Consider the following 27,969-nt stretch of genomic DNA (forward strand, 5'->3'; position numbering starts at 1 on the left):
ATATATTCTCCTACGTGGCCACTGTAAGATGGTCACCTAGGGGCATGGCAGTATCGCCAAAAGGGCGATGTTGAAATGGGACTGCCCCATAGGGGCCCCAGTTGTTGCCCCACATGCCCCATGAGTGTCCCTTCCACCCTGAGGGTGACTGCAAAAGGTGATACTGCCCCCATGGCAACGATCCTGTGGGAGTCGATATGGAAGGGCCAGCCTGCATGGATAATGCAGGCATGAAAGCACCTTGTGTTTGCCTAGGTCCCCACACATAGCCCTATCCCAAGCCCTGGGATGCCTACATTGCCAAAGCACCGGACTGGTAGAAAGGAGAGGGCGCCCCCATTTGCCCATAAAATGTCAAGAGGAACTCCATGGCCGTTGATGTACCCTGGGCGGATGTATGTAAGCTGGGCCCCCAAGGCCAAGTGGCACCAAACTGTGGTGTGCTGAACTTACCCTTCACGCCTACCAGGGCCTCTGCCACTGCCACTGGGTTAGCCTCCCTAGTCACAACCATCCGGCCTGCAGCACCTTGAGCACAGGTCTCCCCCTCAGTGGCCACCTCATCACCATCATTAGACTCCTGCACCGGCTCCTCCACTGGAACTTGTTCCTGCATTCCCTGCAAAGCAGAAAGCCATGTGAGTACCTCCTCCTCAAAAGAAGGCTTGGGGAATCTGGAGGCCTTATGGCCTGAAGGTTGACTTGAGGGCCCTGCGCTGACACCCTTCTCATGCTCAAGGAGCTTCAACTGCTCCAATATTGCCATCCTGGTGGTGTCCTCCCCCCTTGCACTGGGGCAGGGTGCTTGTTAGGCCTCTTGATGGGCTGCTCATCCTTAGGTGGGCCTTGCCCCTTCTTGAGAGCCATGCCATCCTCTACCCCAACTACACCAGCCAACCCCAACCCCCCTCCCTGAGACAATATGAGCTGCGAAGGGCTGGGAATGGGAGGGAAGAAAAGAAGAAGCTCCTGCCGCTGAAAGGAGGGGGTGCCACAGGTCATAGCCCGCCACCGCCAAGCCACACCGACTGCTCTTGGGCTCCTGGTGCTGGGTGGGGGCTCTCTGAACCTCCAATGAGCTGCCGCTGCTGCAAATCACGCCAAGCCGCAACGAGAGCGTAACGTTCCTCTGCAGCTGGCAAGGCACAAGCCCAGCTCCCGCCACAACTGTGGCCTCCTGCCACTGCTCTCGACCTAAAGTGGAGGGAGCGCTGAGCCTAGAGCCAAAGGCAAGTGCCTTTGAGCCAAAGGCAAGTGCACCACTTGGGGTGGGGCTAGGCCTCAAATAGCCCAGCACTCTGCCCCCCTTTGAATCCCCGGATGTGCGGGCTGTGTGTGAGCCTCCCCTCCCTTCCAGGGAGGCAAAGAACGGTCCCTGGCCTCAGCCGTCATGGCAGCCTGACTGGGTAAGTGCTGTGTTCTGGCTATTTTTTTCATGCTTCAAAATCCTGAAGCTGGTGTACTGGCTATATGCCAACATTTTATAGCACATTAATCAGGGATCTCTATAGGAGAGAACTGAATAGGAGTCTCCCCCCTTTCCTTATTTCCTTGTCCTAGGTATGTCCAAATTCAAAGCTTAATCCCATGTTTTAAAAATAGGTCAGCTGTTCATCCTCTTCATCCTTCACTCTTTTTTAACTAAGCCCCATGTTCAATCACTTCGGTTTTTCAGATTAACCCACTGTAGTCAGAATCAGAGATGTCATGCAAATGAATTCATACATGTTCACATTCTGCTGAAGCAATTTGGTAGTAATTGTTGATAATCATCACTAAAAGCTATTAATGCAATCCAAAATGTAACTTTAATACATTTTTTAAAGGCGGTAGTACAAGAGGGAATTAATTATGCTGGATACTCTGAAAATCAATGACAACAATTCCCGATATATTACTGTTGACTTGAAATAAACATCATTTTTAGTTATTACATTTGATCTGTTGGATAATACAAGATGAATTTCTTGTTTGGAAATTCGGAACCATTTTGATATTGATTGGTTTCTGAATGTGTCCCAGATTATAGGAGAAGTAGAAACTCTTGTTTGGTACAAGAGTTTGCTGAGATCTGAAATAAAGCCAGTTGTGACAACACAATCTTCAGTATGGTTCTTCTAAACTAAGCCTGCTGGCTTCAATGGGATTTACTCCTGGTAAGTGTACATAAGATTGCAACCAAGGTCTGTTCAGCAGTCTCTTAAGATTATATCATAAGACTGAGATTTTTAAATATGAAAACTTTATGGCTCCAGACCACAGAGGTTTTCACTCTGCAACAGGAAAGCTGCAGCAGGGAACATGAACACATAATCACTGTTACCAAACTTCTTTTTAGATCACAGTGTCATCTGTGTATACTTGCAGTGAACAAACACCAATCTTTCCCATGTAGTACCTGAACTTGAAATCCCTATTTCAACTTCTCTTTGAATCTTATTTGCAATGAGTTGCTGAGAGAAACTTTTACAGTAATAAGGAACAGTTATGCTGGCTATTACCAAAACACTGTAGAAAATAAGCAATTGCATGACTAATCTCTTAGTTATAAGAAAGAAGCCTCATTAATGATTACAGTACCAGGGAGAAAACACTGTGAGACAGAAAGAATACAATCTTTTTTTTTTTTTTTAAACATCCTCTTATAGCAGATGTGTGAAATTGGGGAGGGGGAGTTTTAGATTGTGATAAACTGATAGCATTGGTCAAAAATAAATATTTGCCTTTTCTTTTGATGTTTACAAATCTTTTTTCTATTTCCAGGCAAGATAATCAAATTACAGTTTAACTATAGCACCCTTTGGTAATAGCCTTTTTGATTTCCAAGTTCTCTCTGTGATATTCTAGTTACAAACAATCATTTATGGCCAAGACAGTCACAAAACTAAGCAAGTAAAGCAACTTGGTAATCCACTGAACCCTTTTCTATAGACTTCACCAAAGTATCTTTGAAAAGATAATGTCTCCATTTCATAGTCTGCCCCTCAGGAACCAATCTTTTTTTATACATATAACTCTTTACCCCCTGTCACCATAGCAGTGACACGAGTTAATTACTGTCAAAAGGTTACACTTCAATTTACCATAGCTGAAAAGTCATTACTTCCAATACAGCAAAGCCATTCTGATATCTTAGAGTATGTGGTGAGGGATGAAGTAATTAACTTGTGTCAGTTCCACAATGCATTCAGAAGTGAATAGTTCTTTCAGGCAATGGCTTGTTAACAAATTAAGCCGAATGATCATATGAACAATGTATTGTGGGTCTTTTTCTGTTCCCCTCCTCATTTCAATCTCTATACTTAAACCTAAATAAATTGCTACTTATAGTAACACACTGTATTTGTTTCCCCCTTCCCCTGAAGAAACTGAAATTCTGAATGTTACAGTAATATTAGCCATGTTGACCCTACCAATCTAACTCTGCAATGTATGTGGTTGATTCCAAGGAGTTTTAACTAGCTCCTTAGTAGCTCTCTGTTCTCCTTAACATGCCGAAAGGATAATTTTAATGAATGCAATTGAAGAATCATGATAAAATTGTAAATGGTAAAATGCATACACATTTTTTTCCTTACCAAAATATATATATTCTGACTCCCTACAATATGATTTTTTTCCCCTTTGGGCTTTAGTCATGATGGTTTTGGTAGGTAATATAATTTACGCAGTATATATCCATTAAAATCATAGCATGTGAAAAATCATGAGGTCCTGCTAGCCTATGTGCCCATTAAATAATACAAGAGACTTTGACTGTTCTGTGAGGAGTTCAGACTTGACATGGCAAGTCAGATTAATCATCTAGCTAGCTAGAGTTCTATCCCCAACAGAGTCCATAACCAAACCTTCAGAAATAAACTCCTGTTTAAATTTGTATTTGTGTGCCCTGTACTTCTTATACTGCTTATTTTGCTGGAGTTATTCTATTGTCTAGAGGGTACCAGAAGTTCCGGAACACATCATATATTTTCTGTTGATCTATATACCTCAAGCATGGCATGGAAATTGAAGCCTTCCTGTTTTGGCACATATTGCAGTTTGTTGTGATTGCCATATCAGACAGTTCAACAAACTGTGGTTTATACATAATATTCAGACTTTCAAGAGCAGTTCAGAGGGCAAACTCTATGGCATCACATCCCAGCTGAGCCCCCTTCCTTTCCCAAACTCCAGCTTCCCCAACCTCTGCCCCCAAACCTCCAGGAACTTTCCAGTTTAGAGTAGGCAGCCCTCATGACAAGCTCCAGCAGTTAGGGGGAGATAGGATGATCCCGTCCCTAAGTGCTGTTATACTTGCAAAATGTAGGATGCAAACCTTGATTTGAAAGCAAGAGAACAAATTAGTTTACTATTTCAGTTGATCTGGACATTGCAGTAAATTACAATTTGCTCCAAACCAGGAAGAAAGGGGAAGAGAGCACATTAGCCAAAAAAATTCCTGGCTTGTTTTTGTCAGCCATGATTTGTTCATGATATCCAAACAGAGCCTAAAATTTTGTTCAGTGAAGCTCTATGGTAGAGCATCTACATGGCATGCAGAAGGTTCCAGGTTCAATCCCCAGCATCTTCAGATCTGACAGTAGATGATGTGGAAGATCTCTGCCTGAGACCCTGGAAAGCTGCTTCCAGTCTGAGTAGACAATATGGACCAAGGGTCTAATAGACAATATGGACCAAGGGTCTAATAGAGTAGACAATATGGACCAAGGGTCTAATTCACTATAAGGAAGTTTCATGTGAATAGTGCTATAGCTGTAATTTTTTTCTTTCAGATACAATATCTGTTCTAATGTTCTTTCCTGGGTTGATATGATACATGATCCTAAATTTTTATAGTTCTATTATTATTCATAATGAAAAAACACAGTCAAAAAAGTTTGAATGATATGTAGTTATGCAGGTGTAAGTTCTGAGTTCAAGAACTTCAGCACTTCTCTTGTACCATTGGCAAGAGTAGGTTATTCTCTCAGTTACACAAACGGTTAATTTTTTATGGCAGGTTAAAAAAGGACATCTGTTTGTCATCTCAAAGCTGATGAAATATCATTTTCTTATTCTTTTTCTCTCTCATTCTAACAAACTCTAAGTGCTTGTGAAGTCTGGCTGCATTTGGCTGGGCTCAGGTGGTATATCAGCCCTATGGTTCATCATTAATTTTTATGATGCAGGTGGTTTTGCCTCATCTGTTGGACCTATAAATAAGTTTCAGTTGGGATGTCTCTTTTATTTAAACATACTGTCTAGATGAAGTTGCCCAAGTGAATTCAGAAGTCTGCGGACAGACTTGACCAGTGTCTGTAGTCTCTTGAAAAGAATACTATTTCATCTCAATGCTATCTTAAATCATGATACTTTGAACATTTGTCAGTATTCTGTGCTTTCCTTGATTGTATGTCGGGGGGGGGGGGGATAGATATTTCCACAAGTGATGCTACAGCCACTTGCATTGTGTATGACAATTTTTCAAACTTGTGAATGTGGTTCATGAAGCATCTTGCATGGGCAACAGCCATGCTAAATTAATTTCCCCCCCCAACAGCAGTCTCCAGAAATAGTCAGTGGTGTTTATTTTTCCCATTTATGCAAACAGATGTGGTCGTAAAGACAAATATTATTGATTGTGAGAAACGTAACTGTTTCCATGGCAAAGCTTCCTTTATCAGATATAGGGTCTGTTCAGACGCACAGTTTAATCAGTTGTCACTGCTGTTTCCTACTGGATTAAAAGTGACTGATCAGACAGCAACATATGCCTTCCGGTAGTCAATCGTTGTCGCTCCCCCCAATCCTTCTCCAAACTGGATTATTTTGTTACCTGCTCCTTTGTGGTATTTTTTGAGTTACCCAGTTTCACCTTGTAGTTTTCTCCATCTTGATAGCTCTGCTGCGTTATTAGCTGACTTCTGGATGTCTGAAGGCTGTTCCAGAGCAAAAGGAGCCTCAGACATCCAGTTTACAGTCAGCATTTTTACTACTTAGTGATATGCGTATAATCACATCATGTTTTCTGACCTATTTGCATATGTGCATAAGCACATTATCTGCATACGCGCATAATGTGCTTGTGCTCATAATGTGCTTATGCACATAATAGTGGGGGAAACAAACAAAAAAAAACCCTGCATGGTGCCATCATGTGGACAGCAGAAGACAGTTTCACCACAGAGTGATTCGAATTCAAGTATGGCAGTCTGATCGATAATATTCAGAACAAAGATATCGGAACAGAACTGGGTCAGTTTAACATGGATTCAACACACTGTGTGAGCAGGGTCAATATCAAAGAAAGGGAGCTTTCTGTCTCGAAAGTTTATACCTTGAACATTTGAGGTTCTACTGGATTTGTAACTAGTTCTTCAATTACAGATCAACATAGCTACCCCTCTAAGACAATAACAGTATTAAAATGTTTAAAAGCCAACTCATCCAGGATATAATTAATATAACTAAAATCTCTTTTTGGATCTAATAGTGTTTGTGCCATCTCAAAGAAAGTTCAATGAAGTATATAAAACTTTCCCCTCTAAATTATCAGGTCCAGAATCTCCTTTAGCAACTTTCTGCTTTTCTGTCTTTCTCTCTGAACCACCTTTTCCTATACAGTGTTTAAGGCTGATCTTCTTAGATAGGAACAAATTATACTGGCTACATACTGTCATTTTTCTGATTATCTGCACAGAACATTCTATTTTGGCCTTTCATCTTTCTTTTTAATTCCCCCCCCCATGGTTTGTCCTAAAATTATATTTGAATAAGTATTATAAAACATGACATTTTACCTCTGGAACTATATTTTCCTGCACTGTTCAATATGGTATTTCATTATATGTTTGACTGAATGAGCATTGCAGTCATATATGTCCCCCAACATATGTGGCTTATTTGGTTAGAGTGAGATGGGAGGCATGAAATGCTGGTTTCTGAAATAAACTGCTGCTCCCCTGGTTATATAACCTATCAAGCTTCTATATATTCTGGCATTTTATCAAAACATATACAAATAAATACATATTAAATATATATTGAATATTAAATAATTTTGTAGCCAAGTAAATAAGAGCGGTAGAGAGAAAATATGCAGTCTCTGTTGAGTGGAGAAAGTCAGAGGTCAAAAAGCGTCATGAGCATCCCTTGATATCATTTTCCTCCCATGTACAGTAAAAATGCTTTTCTCTGCCCCCTGTCAAGAGGAAAACAAACCTCACCCCATTGCGAATGCCATGATAGCCCCAGCTCTAGCTGGACCTTTACCCTTTTATCTTAAGAAGTCCTATATAGCAGGCATACTAGTGGGCCAACTGCTCAGGTATTCTCCTGCAGAGTTTTCTTCTGAAAGGTGAAAGCAGGCTGAGGGAGGAACCAGGCATCCAAGGAAGATGTCAGCTGCCAGCACCTGACATCAGAAGCTTAGAATGACTGAAAGCATCAAGCTGGCTGGCTGGAGTGTCACGTGCCCCAAAATATAGGGGCATAATGATTGATGTGGTAGGTGCTTGCCCTCTGAGCAATGCTGGTTAACTGAGAATTCTAGATGTTCAAATACTCAGTCCTAAGGATTATAAAAAGTGCATAGACAATCACAGTCTATGCAGGCTACTGTGCAATGTGAATTATGTGCCGGTGACTCTATATCAAGAGTAATAAAGTAACAACAGTAGGTCTCAGACTGTCCCAAAGGTGCCATCTGAGCATAAACATTTCAAATCTGTAAATAATGTTCACTTGCCTGTTTCATTCCCCAAATCTGATCAAAATGTTTCTTACTTGGGATTAATCCCAAATGATTAATTTCCTTGGTGTGAAATGGTTTTCTCTTTCTTTGAGCAGTCAGACATTTTCAATCTAACAGCAAAAAAGAAAGATCCCACCATACCAAAGTTCTACAGCACCACAAAATGTTTTAAATTGTATTTTATTGGTTTTAAATTGTACTATAGAACTGATTGTTAGCCGCTCTGAGTCTGCTTGTGGAGAGGGCAGGATAGAAATTGAAATAAATAAATAAATTCAGGTTTTATTTCAGGCATTCCTTTCTAAATGACATATTGCAATGCATATAAAAACAAACTGGTAGAAAGATAGTTTGATAATGTATCATCAGCTAATAGTACATTGCCTTATATGAGTTTTGCCATTCCCAGCAACAAATTTTAGATTATATTTCTATTTAGTTGATTATTTGTTTTTAGAACAATCATATTACTGTAGAATTACAAATTTAGTTTGAAATATAATAATTTGATGTTTAAAATAAGGAGCTTTCTGTCACATGCGGGGTGGGTGGGGGAAATAAGACTTTGTATGCCATGTTTCCTATGTGTATGTTTTTTACAGCTGATTTATATGCCTCTAAAAATAGCAGCTTGGAATAAATGGCATTAGAAAGTTAGGCATAATGGTGAATGCCCTAGTAACTGTGCTTAAGCCATTTTTTAATTGAAAGCAGTGTTCCCTCTAAGCTGAGTTAGTGTGAGCTAGCTCACAGATTTTTAGCCACCAGCTCACACATTTTTGTCTTAGCTCAGGAAGGATGAACCCAGAGCACACTAGTTTATGCAGTGGCTCACAACTTTAATGCCAGTAGCACACAAAGTAGAATTTTTGCTCACAAGACTCTGCAGTTTAGAGGAAACATTGATTGAAAGTCTGGATCATAAAATGGCAATTGGTATGCTCACTGTGTCAGCTTTGAAAGACAATGAAAGATCATAAATAAATACCTATGAAGGCATTATTATCAGTGATGATTGGCACTTCTTTTTTCTTTTCTTTTTTTTAAATAGGAGGTGAAGTCACTAAACCCAGATTTGCTCAGTATTTCCGTGGCAGTCTTGCAAGCCTCACGATCCGACCAGGCAAGATTGAAAGTCAGAAAGTGATTTCCTGTTTGCAGGCTTGTAAGGAAGGTCTGGATATTAACTCCCTGGAGAGTCTTGGCCAAGGAATAAAGGTGAGGGATGAACTGACTTCATCTTTGATAACATTTAAAGCTGATTTACAAAGTGGAAAGCAGAAGACAGAGTACAAATGTACTCCCAGAAGCAATGTCATTTGCCATAAAGTCATGCAAGGAAAGTGTGGAACCAAAGAGGGGGTGTAGCACCAAAAAGAATAATGCTGCCATTATTTCTAGTATAAACCTACAGAAGCTAGATACCAAGGATTTTTTCCAGGTCATTTTCTCAATGTAACTAGTATTCTGTATGGTAACTGGTTCTTTTTCTATCAGATGCAGCACTGTTTGGGGGCGGGGGGTTGGCAGTCCTTGTGTCAAGAGGTATGTGTGTGTTGGTTAGCATCTGGGAAATTACTATGATTTTAAAAATCCAGCATGTTTTTAAAAAAGTATGCTTGAATCCAGTAAGCAGCCCTCCCCCAGCTGCATCTTGTGCCATGTCCCATATAATTCTGAATAGTTTCCTGGCCCACAGGAATGGGAGTAGAGTTGGGGATTGCAAGGGATTCCACTCACACATGCTTTGGTCCAAATAAACAATGCATGGTTAAACAACTCTTCTTTATAAGTATTTCACAACTCTTCTTTATAAGTATTAAAGAAAACTGCAAGATATGGAAGGTAGTCATTTCAATACACAGAAGAACAAACTACAAATAAAGATCCTTAACTGAAACTCTGATTTACATTCTTCCAAAATGGCATGCATTCTTTGTGCTTGGTTCCCTTTGTATGCTCAATCTGTGATACTACATAGAGAAGGCTCTGGATCATTTTAATGGAAGGTCTATTGATGCCACTATAATAGTATACCCTTGACTGAAGAACAGTATACTCCTCCTATCTGGGATGGTTGTACTTTTCCACCAAGCGTGCAGCTTCAAAAGGGATGCACATGGAGCAGTGAGGGAGGTAGAGGACACCCACCTAGCCAGCCAGATCAGCCAAATCAACCCTGGCAATCAATGGGGTGATAGATGTCGCCGCCAGATTGCCCTCACATCCCGCTATAATCACTTATGATATTTTGTATGTATATTGTTGTTATAAACTGTATGCTATAAAACATATATTGTATAACTGTAAAACATATAAACATCTAAGATGCAGGGCTTTTTTTTGTAGCAGGAACTCCTTTGCATATTAGGCTACACACCCCTGATGTAGCCAGTCCTCCTGGAGCTTACAGGACAATTATTACAGGGCCCACTGTAAACTCCAGGAGGACTGTCTACATCAGGGAAGTGTGGCCTAATACGCAAAGGAGTTCCTGCCACAAAAAAGCTAAGATGGAACTGGTACTAGTCATGTTAGTTGTAAAATTTCAAAGACCTAATAATGGATTTCTATAAATGCAATAGTATCCAAAATTAAACAAGATTTTTAAAGTATCTTTTATACTGGAATAGTGTAAGCACTTAATAACCTCTTTCCATAAATACATAAAAATATAACAGCTAAAGTCATATTTATTCAACAAAAATTAGAATTACTTTGTAGAAATGCCTGTCTGGAAGGAAATGTGTATAAGTAGATATGTTATTTATTAAAAATTTCTCATGCCTCTGCCAGCTCTTATTTCTCCAATGATCAATAGAGAAACAATTTCTGTTACTGTTGTCCTGTTTGAAGCCTACTATTCTTTGAAGCCTACTTAAGGAATGCCAGGGTTGCTTGTCTTCAGTTTTGCTTCCAACAGTTGATCCAGTATGGACAAGAAGCTGTCTGTGTGATCTAGCTGTGGGATGCGAAAAAATGAATGCAAGAGTTTAATTTTTTTCAGTTTCAAAACATTTTCAATCTCAGATCTACAAGCTGGTAGGGTGCAAGTTTCTTCTTTCGTTTTTACCTTTTCAGCTGTTTTGAGAGTCAGAGTGACAGCAGGAGGCCGAAATGAAAGAAGCTGTCAGAGAGAGGTCTCATACAGTGCTTTCTAGTTGGCATGACAGTGACAGGTCTTGATGAAAAACCACAGTTGCCCTTAGAGTGAAACAAAACATTAATATAGACGGTTCCCAATTTTTTTAAAAAATAGCTATATACAAATTGTACTTCTACATAAAACTGTATACTGATCATGAATGTGCAATTGTGTTCTCTACAAAAAAGGCATTACGATTGCACTGATAATAGCCTGTTTAAATAGCCAATCTCTCTGCACTGATTTGTATCATATGTATCTGTTATAATTTCAATAAACTCAACAGTAAACATATAGAACAAATTTTTACAACTGCTGTTTTGCAATCCTAAAGAAATGACAAATTAAAATTCAAAAAGACATGTCCACATGGACACCACAGCATAAACAGCCTTACGCTAACATTCAGTGCCATCCTAAGTTACATCTTGCTTGAGGTGGCAGTACTGATTGCCTTTTTTGCTTCCTTCGGGACAGTGCTTGAAAGCCAACTATGCTACTTTCACAGTTCATGCAGTTTAAGAGCCTTTGAACCCTTGCTGTGGTGAGGTGAACTTATTCAATCTGAAGCACCAGACATTTGGGCTGCAGAGATTTAGGGCCAAACTACATGTTACATTTTTGACAAGTTGGGTCCAGGTTAGGGTTGCCAAGTCCAATTCAAGAAATATCTGGGGACTTTTGGGGTGGAGCCTGGAGACATTGAGGTGGAGCCAGGAGCAAGGTTGTGACAAGCATAACTGAACTCCAAAGGGAGTTCTGGCCATCACATTTAAAGGGACCACACACTTTTTAAATGCCTTCCCTCCACTGGAAATAATGAAGGACAGAGACACCTTCTTTTTAGGCTCATAGAATTGGACCCCCTGGTGCAATCTTTTTGAAACCTGGAGGGTATTTTGGGGAGAGGCACTGGATGCTATGGTGCAAGTTTGGTGCCTCTACCTCAAAACACAGCCCCCTCCAGAGCCCCAGATTCCAGCAGGTCAATTCTCTGTTATACCCTATGGGTATTGGTCTCCATAGAGAATAATGGAGTGCCCAGCAGATGTTTCCCTTCCCTGCCCCTGCTTTCTGATGACCCTGAAGTGGGGGGGAGGGACTCCAAACCAGGGGATCCCCTGCACCTACCTGAGGACTGGCAACCCTAGTCCAGGTTGCCTGTCTTGGGTTTCCCAGACCCAACTCACTTTCCTTGCAATCACACAGCAGCTGCAGAGAAAGGCATTTTAAAATTCCCCAGCAGACCAACTGGAGTTTGGATGACAGTGTGGGGTGATCAGGGACTCCTGCCTTTTCTGCCTGTGCCACTTTCATGAGAGAAACTTGTCCAAAAATGTAATGTATAGAAGTAATGAAATGCCTCACCTAGTCCAGTTATAATTGGATAGATATGCCATACCAATCTGGCTAGTTGTAAAAAATGCTAGTTTATACACATCGATGGTGCCATGTTGTCAACCATCTAGTTGCTGGTTTGACAATGTATTCAGAGTTTATTTATTGCTGTTAGCTAAAAGCAGTTACAACTTTAACACAAGAAATGACAGAAATTAAAGGAGGGAAATACAAGAAAAATACAAGAACTAAGCAGACCTCAAAAGAATTAAGCAGATCTGGAACTTACAGTAGGCCCTGTACTAAGGCCCTGTAAACTCTTGGAGGATTGGCTACATCAGGGGTGTGTGGCCTAATATACAAAAGAGTTCCTGCTACAAAAAAGTCACCCATCCACACATACACACACACACACATACACACACAAAGCACAGTCAAAACATTGGGCAGAAAGAAGGGATACTAGGGGAAGGTCAAATATAACAAAAAAAAAGTCTTCTTTTGCTGACAGAAGATGGCAACAGAAGAGAACAGAAAAATCTCTCTGGGAAGCAGGGCAGGGCCAACCCTGCTGGGGAGGGGGTGCCACCATTTGGGTGCCATGACCAAGAAGCCCTTCTCCTGGATTGCCTTCCACTTTAGAAGATGGGGGCACCCAAAGCAAGGCCTCCAAAGATGACCATAGTGGGTCAGGTAGATTTATAAGGGACTAGGTGGTCCTTCAGATGCATCTTCTTGTGAATTAATCATCTTCTTCCCAGCTGATCTTCCCAGTTTTTAACTGAGCCACATAAGGCTAATTAGCATTTTTTAAGCTATGGTTAATCTTTGTACAGGTACTTATACTATAAAGTCAGTACCAAGGTTGACTGGAAGCTGATTTGCATGGTAGCATATGAAAGCATGCTTCCAATTAAAACAAGGAACTATAACTAAAGTAGCCTCACAGAACTTTCATATCTCATCCAGCTTGGCCTATAGGAAAAGAGTTTGGCCATGCCTTGTAACCCATAGCACAAGTTTCAGTCCAGTTTAATGGTCAGCCTTTCTACCCAGTTAGTGCCTTAGGAAAGATGAATAAAATACCTGCAGTCTTCCTCTCACTTCTGAAAATATAGCCTAGTCTACACATGCAGTTGAATGAAGTGGTGGAATCCTGATGCAGTACAGTGGACTATTCTGCATGAGATTACAACTGAGTTATATTATTTAAAATAAATTTTTAAAATGTGCATGTTAAAAACCAAATCAAACCAAAAGGTTGTAGCCTACCTTGTTTACTACTGTACACATATTCTATCTTATAGGGAGTGGTTTTATATATGTGTTGATTCAAATCTGGTTGCATTCGCATGTAGTACAATCTATTTTTACCATATCAGAATTCCTATCACTTTGTTCATGTGCTTATACTATAATGTCAGTACCAAGATTGATCTGGTTGACCAGCAGCTGATTTTCCTAGTAGCATATGTGAAAGCATGCTTCCAATTAAAACAAGGAACTATAACCAAATTAGCCTACAGAAAACATATTAAATTCCTGAACTAGGCAGGATATTTGTGTGGATCATGCAGAGATATACTGACCCTCATATGTCATCATAATGAGCTGCAGTTACAGCTAAAACTCAATAGTTAAATATGAACAGTAGGGAAAATCATCTTGATTCACAGTAGCTATACTGACTTCTAATTTTCTTTTTCTGTTAATTATAGCTACAATAACTACAAAACGTGTGGTAGATTAGTGCCTGGTGGGTGCTTGTTCTTAAAAGGCTTAATGTACAGAACAAATATTAGCTAATAAAATTATAGTTTTTTTTAACTTTAATAGGAATTTAACTGGTCTTTAAAAAGCATTCTTTAGAAATCTGTTATTCTAAGCATTCTGTATATCATCCCCAAATACTAATTTTATAATCCCCCCCCACCAGTATCACTTCAATCCTTCTCAGTCAGTACTTGTTATGGAAGGAGATGACATTGAGAATATAAATCAAGCTCTCGAAAAGGTCTCCTATATCAACTCAAGACAGTTTCCTACTTCAGGCATTCGCCGTCTAAAAGTCTCATCCAAAGTCCAGTAAGTTAAATCCATTAAGGTTGAATAATCTAGCTATATTTTGGTAAATTGCATGTTACTTTGACTTTTAATAATGAAATAGAAATAAATATCAGAGTTGGGAATTTACTTAATTGGCTAATGTTTTTAAGAATTGCATTTAGTTTCACAAAGAAATAATTTCAGCTATGCCATCATTTCCTTATTCCTGCATGCCCACTGACTTCTGGGTGTGCATCAAATGGGATCCTGGTGCATTCAGTGTAAAGGGATGATTAGGTTCTTGATGGACTTTTAACAAGATAGCTGTATCAAGCTCATTAAATATCAGTTTGAGTACCTAATGTAAAATGTATAACAATTAGAAACCATCTAATCACCTTTTAATTATTGACTGTTTGTTATATGTTGCTTAACGGTTTGAATGTTATATATGCAGTGACCTTGCCAAAGATCCATGCCTGTCAATGATATGCTTGGCTAGTCATATAATTGTGCTCCTCATGTTCACATGGGCCTCAGAACAGTTCCATAACTCATCAATGAGCAGGCACAACAAGGGAAATATCCTAGGGGAGAAATTTATCCACTGGACAAACTGTTGTTCTTTAGAGTTTGTATTTCCACAAACGGGAAGAATCTGTGCTAAAGCCTCTTCCATGAAGTTAATAAATAATATATTTTTCAGATGTTTTGGTGAAGATATCTGCATTAGTATCCCAGATATAGATGCCTATGTAATGGTGTTTCAGGCCAAGGAGCCCAAGATTACAATAAGTGGAATGGATCATTTTGCAAGACCGGCTACACAATTTGAAAATGAGAGAGGTGTGAATCTCTTACCAGATATCAGAATTGTCAGCACAGTCACCAAAATGGAACATCCTCCTGACTTTAAAGAATCTACGGATAGAGGTTTGTAGGTTTTGTTTTAAGATTAGTTACAGCTTCTGTGACAGCAGTTACTCAGCCACAGGGAGCAAAGTAAAGAATGATACCCTGCTGAGAAGCTTCTCTATTGTATGTTTAATATAGAGGAGCAAACCCAGCTAAGATTGCTGCAGGTGTGATTGGAGTTATGTAGTCTTCTATAATCCAATAAAAGATGCTTCTACAAAAGAAGGCTAGAGATAAGTACACTGAAATGCAATTGGTTGTGCAAGCAAATGTTCTTTCCCTTTTTCAGATTTACTATATATATGCAATATATTTTGTAGACTTGGAATATATTGTAAACTTAGTCTATTCACTGATGCATTAATATTCCATCCTTCAACAAAGAACAGTTGCTGGGCAGGTTCAAAAAGTTAATTAGAAGATACAAAGTACAGTGGATAATAATAGTCACAGGAGACCCGTTGCATTAATGGCAAACAAATCTTATCTGTTTTTCTAGTTGGTCAAATAATAACCTTCTGGTTTACAAAGAGTATTAATGAAAGCATATATAATCACATAGATCCATACAAATTAAAGTGTTCATGTAACAGTTTACAGTCTTTCAGTTGATATAATCATTCATCTATCGACAAAAGATTGTCTATGCATTATTGTTGTCTCATAGTTATTCAGTTGACTGGTTTAGAGGATAACTGTAGTAGATTATAATAAATCTGTAAAAAAGGAAGATGCACAAACACAGATAGAAAGTAGGGCTTTTGGAGATATATGAAGAGACTATGTGGGATAGTAAACCTTTACGAAGGCTGTCCTGCAAGACAATAGTGGCTAGCCATCAGTACCATGTCACTCCTATTCTGAAGTCCCATAATTGGCTGACAATTAGTTTCAATGTCTATTTCATGGTATTGGTGCTCACAGAGGGTTGCCAGGTCCAACTCAGGAAATATCTCAAGATTTTGGGGTGAAGCCAAGAGACTTTGAGGGTGGAGCAAAATTGTAACAAGCATGACTGAACCCTGAAGGGAGTTCCGGCCATTACATTTAAAGGGACTGCAGTAGTTTTAAATGTCTTCCCTTCACTGGAAATAATGGAGGAATGCCACCTTATTTGAAGCTCATAGAGCCCCTCAGAGCCCCAAATACCTATGGATCAATTCTTCATTATACCCTATAGGGACTGGTCTCTGTAGAATATAATGGAGTACCCTGCAGATATTCACCCCCCCCCCCGCTATCTGCTAACCCTGAAGTGGGGGGAGGGCCTCCAAACCAATGGAACTCCTGCCCTCAACTGGGGATTGAGCAACCGACAAAGAGCTATGTGGATAATGGAGCAGGAAAACAGGGATAAACCCTCCGCGAAAACCAGCCTCACAACTATAAGCAAATTTTGTGTTTCATTGACAATTCTAAAAATACAAATTCATCACAAATTTTCTATAATACAAAGAAAGTGCATAAGGAACAAAAACCCACACTCAAAGTCACTTCAAAGGCAATATTACTCCAATATTACTCAGCTGGGCATTGGCAAAAATTCCAAAGACAAAATCCTGTATGGAGATGTAATGTACCAGTCTGAGAGACGCGAGTAGGGCAGCATAGTTTATTGCATGGTACAAAACACGAGGTAAGAGAGAACACGCGGGCCGGGTCCCGCATATATACAACTCCGGAACTATTCTTCCTGCTGGCCAGTCCAATGCTGGCCAGCCATATTTCCCGCCACTCGCTGTGATTGGCTGATGTTCCGTGCCCTCGCGGAGGCACCTGGCTGTCACAGTTGCCTCCGCGGCTTTCGCGGACTAACGCTCCTTCGATGGTGCGATATAACGAAATGGTTGCGAGTGCCATACATTACACCCCTCCCCCTTTAGTTAGTAACATAATCCTGGAGGTAGGCGGGAGGCCGGCGCTCTCGCGTTGACCGCCGTGGGGTGGCTTGCGGAGTCCTGGTAGCCTCGGCCCCCGGAGTCTCCTCGGGAGCCGGAACATCCAGGGGCTGCGGGCTGAGTTCGGGGTTTTGGGTTGCCTCTGCTGGGGGAGGCAGAGTTGTGGATGTCGGCAGGGTTGTAGGTGGCTCCTCGGGTCTGGCCGCTTCCCTTGCTTCCGTGGGTTCCTCGGGTAGGGTCCGGCGGCGCATCTGGTCGATGTGCCGGCGTAGGATCTGGCCACCCTCCGTGGATACTTCATAGTGGCGGGAACCCACGACCCGTAGCACCCGCCCTGCCAACCACTCGGGTCCCGACGCGTAGTTGCGGGCGAACACTGGGTCCCCGGCAAAGAACCCCCTAGCTGCCTCGCGGACCTCTGGGGACCCTCTTGTGTCAGAGGCTCAGTCGGGGTGTAGCCTGTCCAGCCTTGTGGTGAGCTTGCGCCCCATGAGGAGTTCTGCAGGACTGACCCCCGTGACAGGGTTTGGGATGACCCTGTTGTCAAAGAGGAAGGCGGCTAGCCTATGGTCCCAATCGCCCTGCACGATCCTGCCCAGGGCCTCTTTGGTGGTGCGGACCATCCGCTCCGCCTGGCCATTGGTGGCTGGGTGAAAGGGGGCCGACCTGATGTGCCTTATGAGGTACCTCTGGAGAAAAGCCTGGAACTCTCCCGAGGTGAAGGCGGCCCCGTTGTCAGAGACCAGGGTGTCCGGGATGCCGTGGGTGCACAGGACCCGGCGCAGGGCTCGGATGGCGGCTGCTGAGGAGGTGGACGCCACAGGGAGGACCTCTAGCCATTTTGTGTAGGCGTCCACAATTATTAGGAATATCTGCCCCTGGAACGGCCCCGCGAAGTCTATGTGGAGCCTGGACCATGGTTTCCTTGTGGTTTCCCACCGTGTGGCCGGGGCGCTGGGTGGGTCCGGCCGCGATTCCTGGCACGCTCTGCACCTCCGGACCCAGTCCTCTATTTCCCCGTCCATTCCCGGCCACCACACATAGCTCCTGGCTAGGGCCTTCATCCTCACTATGCCCGGGTGTGTTTCATGTAGCGATTCCAGGACCCTTTTCTGAAGGGGGGGGACCACCACCCGGCTCCCCCATAGCAGGCACCCCTTGTGGGCCGCAAGTTCCTCCCGCCTCATTTTGTACGGCTTGAACTCTCCCCCCATGTCCCTTTCTGGCCACCCCCTCACCACCCAGTCGAGCACCCTTGCTAGGGTTTTGTCTTTCCCTGTGGCCTTTGCCACTTCGGCAGCGTGGATGGGCTGGTCCGGGAGCAACTCTACTGACATCACCTGGTGTGCGGGGGCCGGGTCGGGTCCCGTGTCTGGGAGCGGTAAGCGGCTGAGTGCATCAGCGTGGCCCATCGCCTTGCCCGCCCTGTGTACCAATGTGTAGGTGTATGAATTTAGGAATTGGTTCCATCTCAGCACCCTTTGGGACAAGATTTGGGGGGTTTGGCGGTCTGGGGCCAGCAGACCCAACAGCGGCTTGTGGTCGGTCGCTATAGTGAACTTGCGCCCGTACAAATAATCGTTAAATTTGTGAACCCCCGCTACAATCGCCAGGGCTTCCTTGTCAATTTGAGCGTAATTACGCTCCGCCGACGTTAGGGTGCGGGAGTAGTAGGCGACCAGTACCTCCCGGCCGTCCGATAGTTGGTGCCCCAGGACAGCTCCCACCCCGTACGGCGATGCATCGCATGCCAGGATGACCGGAAGGCGCTCGTCGAAGTGGTGGAGCACCGCGTTGGAGACCAGGACGTCCTTCACCGCCTGGAACGCGGCGGCCTGCTTCTTCCCCCACACCCAAGGAGCTTTTTTGTCCAGTAACCGGTGTAGGGGTTCCGCAATGGCCACTTTGTGGGGTATGAAAGTGTGGTAAAAGTTGAGCACCCCCAAGAAGCTCTGTAGCTCCGCTTTACACGTGGGGGCCGGGGCTTGGACGATGGCCCTGGTTTTCTCCTCGGTCGGGTGGATTCCCTCTGCGTCCACGGCGAATCCTAGGAACTCCACCCGGGGCACCCCCAGCAAACACTTCTCCCTCTTCACCTTTAGTCCAGCGGTTTGAAAACGACGGAGCACCTCCCTGAGACGGTTGCTGAACTCCTCAGGGTCAGGGGCGCCGATTAAAACGTCGTCGAAAAATGGCTGGACTCCTGGGATCCCTTTGAGGAGAGCGTCCATTATACTCTGGAAGATCCCAGGTGCCACGCTGACCCCAAACTGTAGCCTGTTCACCCTAAATGCCCCCCTATGGGTCACAATCGTCTGTGCCTCAGCTGTTTTGGTGTCCACTGGAAGCTGCTGGTAGGCTTGTGCCAAGTCCAGCTTCCCAAAAATCTTGGACCCCGCAAGAGCGGCCAGGACATGGCTGACTACCGGCACTGGGTAGGGGTTATCCTGGAGCACCTTGTTGATTGTGCACTTATAGTCGGCACATATCCGCACGTCCCCATTCGGTTTGACTGGAGTCACTATGGGGGTTTCCCACATGGCGTAATCGACCGGCTCTAGGACCCCTTGTGCAACCAGGCGGTCCAACTCAGCCTTGATTTTGGGTTTTAGGGCGAAGGGGACCCTCCTCGCCTTCAGCCGGATCGGTCTGACCGTTGCGTCCAGCGGTAGGGAGATGGCCGGGCCCTTGTAGCTACCCAGCGACCCGTCAAAAACCTCGGGGAACTCCCTGCACACCTCCCCGAACCCGCTGACTGTGGCCGTTTGTGACACCTCTACTCTGATTCCCAAGGGATCGAACCATGTGAGGCCCAACAGGGTGGCCAGCGGTCGCTTGACTACCAGAATATCAAGCGGGCCCTTGAAGGACCCTCGCTCTACGTGTACCCTTGCCCACCCCGCGATTTGAACCGGGTTTTTCTGAAAGTCCCGCAGTACAAAATCGGCCGGCCGCAGCTGTCCTCTGTAGCCGGGGTGTAACTTCCTCAGGGTCTCCTCCGCAATTATGGAGATGGAGGAGCCCGAGTCCACCTCCATGAGGCAGGGGGCCCCCTCTATGCGGACCGACACCTTAATCTTGTTGGGGGTGGCTAGGGGCAGGTTCAGTACCTGTAGCGTGGTGGAGGCCGTGGAGTGGGACTCGGCAGCCTCGTGGTGCGTGGTTGGCCGCGGGCGGTGGGGCTTGGCTCGGCAAGCCCGCGCTATGTGACCGGTCTTCCCGCAGCTCCTGCAGTCCCAGGTCCTGTACTGGCAGTCCCGACGGTCGTGGGGGTCGCCGCAACTGGCGCATTTCGCTCTTTCGTTGTTGCGTTGGTTCGATCTTTCGTTCGTTCGGGGCCGCTGTGGGGCTCGGGAGGCGGGTCTTGAAGAGCGGTGCAGCTGGAGTGCTTCTCCCTCGTCCTGGTGGTGGGGGTCCAGCTCCTCGTGGTGGACGGCTTCCGACTTGGCCCTGGGGAACGTCCGGGTGGTGCGCTCGAAGGCCACGGCCTCGCTGAAGGCGCCCTGAAGGGTGAGCTCTTCCTTTGCGAAGAGCTTTTGCTGGAGCCTCTCGTCTCGGAGGCCCCAGGTGAACCGATCGGCCAGGGTCTCTTCCAAATTCGGAAAGTTGCAGCTTCCGGCGATCTGGCGCAGGGCGGCCAGGTAGTCCGCGGCTGATTGTCCCTGGGCCTGGTCCCTCTTGTGGAAGAGGAACCTGCGGGCCACCCGTGACGGCTGCGGCAGGAAGTGGCCCGTGAGGAGGCGGACGACCTCCGCGTACGTTTTCTCCGTGAGGCGAGCGGGTGCCGAGAGACCCTTTGCGATCTCAAAAGTGGCGGCCCCGCAGACGCTCAGGAGAACGTCCCGCTTCATGCTGTCCTCGGTTACTCGATTCGCCCTCAGGTAGCAATCGACTCTTTCCGAATAGGACTCCCATCCCCCGGGGTTCGTGTGGTCCAAAGCTTCCATGTAACCGGTGTTCCCGCTGGGCCTGGCCATGGCGGCGGTCGTTGCGAAGTAGCGATTCAGCGATGAAGCGATGGGACGATGAGTTGCCCGTGAGTCTCCTTCGTATCCCGCTTGTCCGAAGGGCTAAGATCCCACCTTCGTCGCCACTGTAATGTACCAGTCTGAGAGACGCGAGTAGGGCAACATAGTTTATTGCATGGTACAAAACACGAGGTAAGAGAGAGAACACGCGGGCCGGGTCCCGCATATATACAACTCCGGAACTATTCTTCCTGCTGGCCAGTCCAATGCTGGCCAGCCATATTTCCCGCCACTCGCTGTGATTGGCTGATGTTCCGTGCCCTCGCGGAGGCACCTGGCTGTCACAGTTGCCTCCGCGGCTTTCGCGGACTAACGCTCCTTCGATGGTGCGATATAACGAAATGGTTGCGAGCGCCATACATTACAGGAGATCCACGCTCTGGAGAACTGTAATCCAATAAGGCAGTTTTTCGAGGAGACCTACGTTCCATAAAATTCTTCCTCTGTACAGCACGGCACAGACAGTAGAACACAACATGGCAGTACTTTATCCAGCGTTTTGCTTTCGCTTCTACGAGCTTTCAAGAAAAATTACAGCTGATGCTTGCAGTAATTTCTGGTAGGTATGGTAAATCTACCATACCTACCAGAAATTACTGCAAGCATCAGCATTTGAATGTGACTGGTCTGGCACAAGCACAGTGAGGCTACCACTGCCCAGCCAAGTCAGTCCGTGGGGCAGCCACCTGGTGGTTACTGTAGCTGAGAGAACCATTTCAATGTTCAGGGCTGACCAGTTACAGGCCCATTCATCAAGGCCATTGGCTCCTTTCTCTTGCTCACTGACTTAGCTCCACTGGCCAGAATGTGTAGTGGAGAAGAGTTCACACCTTCACCTTTGCTAACCTGGCCCCCAAGCATGGGAGCTGCCTCAGTGTAGCAGCTACTCCAAGAGGCTCCAAGAGGTTGAGTGCTACTGGAGTGTATTTATTGTATTTTTCATGTTTTAATTGTTTTAATTTTGTGACATCAGAAGTGACATCACACCCCAGCTGTTCTTTCAGTGCACCCCACTGAAAATTTCCTTGCTATATGCCTTGCACAAGGTTTCATTCTCCTCTCATGTACATTTATGATTTGCCTGAAAAGAGACCTTCCCCCCTCTTACTTCACACTGAAAAGGGAGGGATTGCCTGTCTTGTAGACCAATCAAGGCTAGTAGTATTATTTCAGTGAAAAGCTACTACTTTCTTATGAGATTAACATAATTATTTCAGATACTGAATCAGTAGTTCTCTTCTAAAGAGAGATAGTTTGATCTTTTCTAATCATTGACCTCTTATATTTTATCTGGTTTGGAGTATATGTATTTACCTATATCACACACATCTGTGTATCAACAGGACTTTGCAAGCATCAGCAAAGGAATATAAATGTATTTGAAGGCCTTAGTGCAAATATGGGTAGGGTTGCCAATCCCCAGGTGGGGGCAGATGATCCTCTGGTTTGGAGGCCCTCCCTCCACTTCAGTGTCATCAGAAAGTGGAGAGGGGACACTCCATTATTCCCTATTGAGACCAATTCCCACAGGGTATAATAGAGAATTGATTTGTGGGTATCTGGGGCTCTGGGGGGGGCTGTTTTTTGAGTTAGAGGCACCACATTTTCAGCATATCATCTAGTGCCTCTCTCCAAAATACCCTCCAAGTTTCAAAATGATTGGAATAGGGGGTCCAATTCTGTGAGCCCCAAAAGAACGTGTCCCTATCCTTCATTATTTCCAATGGAGGGAAGGTATTTAAAAGGTGTGTGCTCCCTTTGAACATGATGACCAGAACTCCCTTTGGAGTTCAATTATGCTTGTCACAACCTTGCTCCAGGCTCCACCCCCAAAGTCTCTTGGCTCCATCTTCATAGCCCCCAGATATTTCTTGAATTGGGCTTGGAAACCTTAAATATGGGCCATATTTGAATCTGAAAATTAATCCGTGTACTTTTCTGTGATCAGTTAGAGTAAAGCTGGGTATGCTTTTATGGTTTCCTGGACAATTTTATATTCTAATAGCAAAAATGGCCAATCTTTGGATCTGGTTATTGGACCTGTGATAGGCAAGATAGATCTTTCTACAAACCTGAAAAAGGCTCCAGGTTTGCAGGAAAATGTGAATTATTATTATTATTATTTTAAACCCAAAACCCAACACACAAAACATTGGGGAGTTTTTAAAAGCTGAAAACAATAAAATGAGCTCTTGTATCTTTAAGCACAGATTCTCTCTGGCTGTTTGATTGTTCCTCTCATTAGTGACAGGCTTGACTATGGTTGCCAGTTTCAGATTGGGAAGTTTTTGGAGATTTTGGAATGGAGACTGAGGAGGGCAAGATTTGGAGAGGGAAGAGGCCTCAGCTAGATATAATCCCTTAGAGTTACCTTCCAAATAAGCCATTTTCTTCAGATGGACAGATCTCTGTCATCTAGAATTCAGTTGTAATTCTGAGAGATCGCCAGGTCTCACCTGGAGTTTGGCAACTCTAGCCCTGGCAGCTACCACTGATTGACTTGATACCACCTGACTTGCATGACTCATCTAGGCCAGGCTGCTTCTAGTGTTCAATAGCAGTCACCCTATAAAAGCCAGTGTGGTGTAGTGGTTAGTGCTTCAGAGTACGGTCTGGGGGACTGTTGGATGAGAAGAAGATACAGCTGCCAGCTCCAGGTTAGGAAATTCCTAGAGATTAGGGATGGAACCTGAGGAGTGGAGAGACATTATGTCAGGAGTATCTGCCATCCTGTTCTTGAAACTTATTGTATTTCTGATGTCTGTTATAGGGGGATGCTATTTGGAATGGGATGGGAACGTTTTACTTTTGCTTTGCAGCTAACAGAATCTGTATAACCTGTGTAACCCACGCTCACTCAGTTATCATGTTACTGAGGCAACCGACTCTAGGCCCTGACTGGATACCTTCCTAATTGTCTTGACCTTGGACTGGACAGAGAACACACTCACTGTTATGATATTTGGTTGGAATAAGTTTGAATGTCTTGAAGGTGGGAGGGAAAGGTGCTAGGATTTACTTGCGCAAATGGTCTATATCTACCTTATTGTAACCATTAGCCTCACATTCCTAGCAAGGTTGCTCACACATAGATTGGCTCTTGCTTTTTTCAGTGTTAATAAACTTTATAGTTTCATCAGAGAAGTTTGTTTGACTGATACCTGGCTGATTCTTACACATCGGAGGGGTATAACTCCACAGACTTCATCCTCCAAAGCAGCCATTTTCCCTGACCCACACCACCACTCCCACCCTCAGCATTGCTGCCTCAGGACAGTTAGCAGTGGGGGTTCTTTTGAGTGCAGAGAGTTTTGTTTTGGGGGAGAGATTACCCCCTCTCTATTTTGGGTAAGATTTTAGATTTTTGTACAAACCTGGGGATGCCCAGGTTTAAGCATTATGCACACTTGGTCCGGCCCTTACCCAGCCGAACCTGCCTGCAGTAATTGAGGCTGGGGGCCGTCTTTGCCCCTCCCGGAAGGAGGGAGGAGCAGCATCACCCGATATATGGGTGTTTTGCTGGGGCGGGGAATCGGGGCTTTATAAGCCTCGGTTCCCACCCTCCAATCTACGCAGTTTTGTTTGGCTCTCTGCCCACCCACCCTCCCTTTGGCAGTACAGGCGTTTGCTGGTCGCCTTTTTGGGGGCCAGGTAGGAATTTTTTCGCTTCCACACAATTGGCTTCAGTGGGAGTGTTTTTCGCCTACCTTGTACTGCCTTGTAGGTTAGGATTTGTTAGCGGTAGTTGTTTTGGTCGCAGGCTAGAGGAGGTTGGCCACAGGGTTTTCCAGGGGAGCACCTATGGCCTAGCACCGTTGGTGCGGTGGTCTGTATGAACCGTAGATGGGCTACACGGCTCAGTGCGGGGATTGCAGATCACAGGGAGCCTCACCTGGGTGGATCTTTCCACGGGGATTGATGCCGGCTCGGATGGTGGTGGCTCGAGGCCTGGCCGCTCAGCTACAACCCGAATTTGGCGGGCTTGTGCTGGGGACAGGGTGGCTCGCCCTTTGGACAAGGCGGGGTCCGGGGTTGACCCCAGGGCTTGTCTGGTCAGGTTTTCACCCCTCCTGCCAGTTACAGTTATTTAATGTTTTAATAAAGCGGCCCGGTTTTAAACCCAACACTTGTGTCTGCTTCTTCATTCCGACTGGGGGGGCAAAGTGGAAAGCCACCATGGTAGAAGATGTCATTAACCTCATGTAGAGGCATGCATCAGCCCTCATTAACTATAGAATGAAGTTTCTGCAACACAGATTCCCATTTTTACAAAATATGTCATGAAACAGACAGTTAAAGTCAATTTTCCAGCCACTTGATGGCCAGTGGACCATTGAATTAAATAGAAAATCTGCATACTCTTTCTTCTGTGACAAGATAGTTGTTACCCTCTGTGATGAATAAGTGAATTTAAACTTCAGGTTTTACAATCAAAGAGTACTTTGGGTTGCTATTCATGGTCATGCAGTTGATAGGCCAACAGTGTAGGATCTATTCTGATTCTTTATGGGCCATAAAATAACTGAATTATTTGCACTGACATGTACTGTCCAGCTCAGTTGGTGTCAATGCACATACACAATGGAACAACAAAATTACCCTTCTGTGAATTGGCTTACAAGGTTAAATGTATGTGCTGTATTTCCAAAATAGTTTTGAGGGCCTTTATTGTGTTGTGATACAAATTACAGTTGCCTCAATATTTTATACTCTTATCTGTCTTGTGTTGTAGGCAACACATACATAAAAAATGTTCAACAACTGTTCCTTTAGAAAATCGGTACCTTTACAGTACATCACATAATATAAATTGTTTTTCACCTTTGGGTTATCTTTCTTTTCTCTTTCCATAGTCCACAAGCCAGTTATGTTAGAGGAAATGCACCACAATTTGGATTTTTGTGACATTTTGGTAGTTGGGGCAGAACTGGACCCCAAGCAGGAATGTTTGGAATTGGATCGGAAGGAACTTGAAGGGAAACACTTAGATGCTACAAACTCTACAGCAGGGTATTCAATATATGGTATATTCATCTTAATTCTTGATCTTTCTTTTTATGTATGTTCATAAGCTTAGAATTAAAGGACCACACTGAACTTTGAAGCTTTTGCATTTTGGTAAGGAAAGAGGAGTAATGATCATCATAGAGCACAGAAAGGAGCTGGATATGATGGAGTTCCAAATCCATTGGATGTGTATTTATAATCTCATTTATAATCTCAAGGATTTAATATTTGCTGTGAAGCTGAGCCATTTCAGAGTGTAAACATTCTACCTGTGACTGACATACAGGGCAGACAAGTGGACTTTTTGTCATTCTGTTCATGAAACCAGGCCTTGCTTTAAAAACTTGTTAACTAAAAAAATCTAGCCACTCTGAACATGAGTTAGTGCAACAAGATAACAAAAGAAATGACATTTTAAATATAAGCAACTGCCCCTGAATATGTGACTATTTAAATCAGCATAATTTTGTGGATGGTTGTTCTTCTATTCCTATGAATGTACATAGGCCTAAAGATATATTATTATTCTCTAATAGTAATTTTTCCTCATAAATGTCCTTATTGAGGGATTTATCTTTTCCAAAATAAAAATGTTGGCATCACATCATAAGAGGTCAAAAAGTTAATGTGCAGAATATGGCTTGTTATTATGTCATTGCCAGATGTAGGCAATACAAAAATTGGTTTAAGTGCCACTTGTACAAACATTATTATTGAATCAATGCTTTTGATAACTCCTATTATTACAAAAATTCTAAAATGAGACAGTTGTCCCCAATTTAATGTGTTGTGAATTGCAAGCTCTTCATATCATTTTGTTAAATTAATGTTATGAAACCTACTTTGACTCCAGACCATAATCATTTACCTTTCATAGCTATGGCCTTTCCACTCTAACCCTCTCTTTATTTGTGATTCTGTGTTACTGTTTCAGGTGTGGACACGATGAAAAACTATGAGCAGGTATTGCAACAGGTTCGCTATCGTAACTGGCATGCATCTTCCATCTTTGATAGGAAGTTTAGAATCAAGTGCTCAGAGTTGAATGGGCGTTATACAAGCAATGAATTTAATTTAGAGGTAAGTCATGTGTAAAAAGCATGTCACCTATTCTTTCCACATCTGGGGGCAATCTCTGCTATTTTTTTAAGTTACACATAATAGTCCAGTAAAGACCTCTCATGGGCTTGTGCATTCCTCCTGTCCACTTTTTTCCTGGACAGTGTTAAGTATATTAATCAATACATCAGATATTCTGAGCCATGGGTGTATGGATGTAGTGCATTCACTCAAAATACTATCCATGGTGTGCCTTTTGCCTTTGTGCTCCCCTTCCCCTCCTTTTGTGCAAACCATAGCTTGCTATTTCATCCGAACCAATAATATATGTCTGTCTTGCAAACCAGAAAGACAATTACAAACTATAGATTGTTGGTAGTAATGGCTGCCACCCCTGTTGGAAGAGAAGGGCTTGGTGCTGTTTCTTAGCCTCAGACTCTGGAAGGAGGGGGTTACAATAGACAGGCAAAACTGTGGGTTTCCTTCCTGTGTATTCTACTGCCTCTGTCCCTTTGATGTATAGAAGGGAATTGAAAACAAATCAGCCAGTATCATAATGCCCCTGTATAAATCGATGGTGCGGTCTCATTTGGAGTACTGTGTGCAGTTCTGGTCGCCGCACCTCAAAAAGGATATTATAGCATTGGAGAAAGTTCAGAAAAGGGCAACTAGAATGATTAAAGGGCTGGAACACCTTCCTTATGAAGAAAGGTTGAAACGCTTAGGGCTCTTTAGCTTGGAGAAATGTCGACTGAGGGGTGACATGATAGAGGTTTACAAGATAATGCATGGGATGGA

At 43.8% G+C, this 27,969-nt stretch overlaps 1 protein-coding gene across 1 annotated transcript in view; it reads left to right on the top strand.

Moving 5' to 3' along the window:
- CLSTN2 (calsyntenin 2) overlaps positions 1-27,969 on the top strand; it is a 715,214-nt gene that overhangs the window by 666,625 nt on the left and 20,620 nt on the right. The window contains exons 10-14 of the mRNA XM_060242174.1: positions 8,787-8,953; positions 14,155-14,303; positions 14,971-15,197; positions 25,959-26,129; positions 27,047-27,192. Coding sequence (XP_060098157.1) covers positions 8,787-8,953; positions 14,155-14,303; positions 14,971-15,197; positions 25,959-26,129; positions 27,047-27,192 — 860 coding nt within the window. The remainder of the gene's footprint in view (positions 1-8,786; positions 8,954-14,154; positions 14,304-14,970; positions 15,198-25,958; positions 26,130-27,046; positions 27,193-27,969) is intronic.

The sequence above is a fragment of the Heteronotia binoei genome, chromosome 6, assembly GCF_032191835.1.
Source record: "Heteronotia binoei isolate CCM8104 ecotype False Entrance Well chromosome 6, APGP_CSIRO_Hbin_v1, whole genome shotgun sequence".
Classification (NCBI taxonomy): Eukaryota; Metazoa; Chordata; class Lepidosauria; order Squamata; family Gekkonidae; genus Heteronotia; species Heteronotia binoei.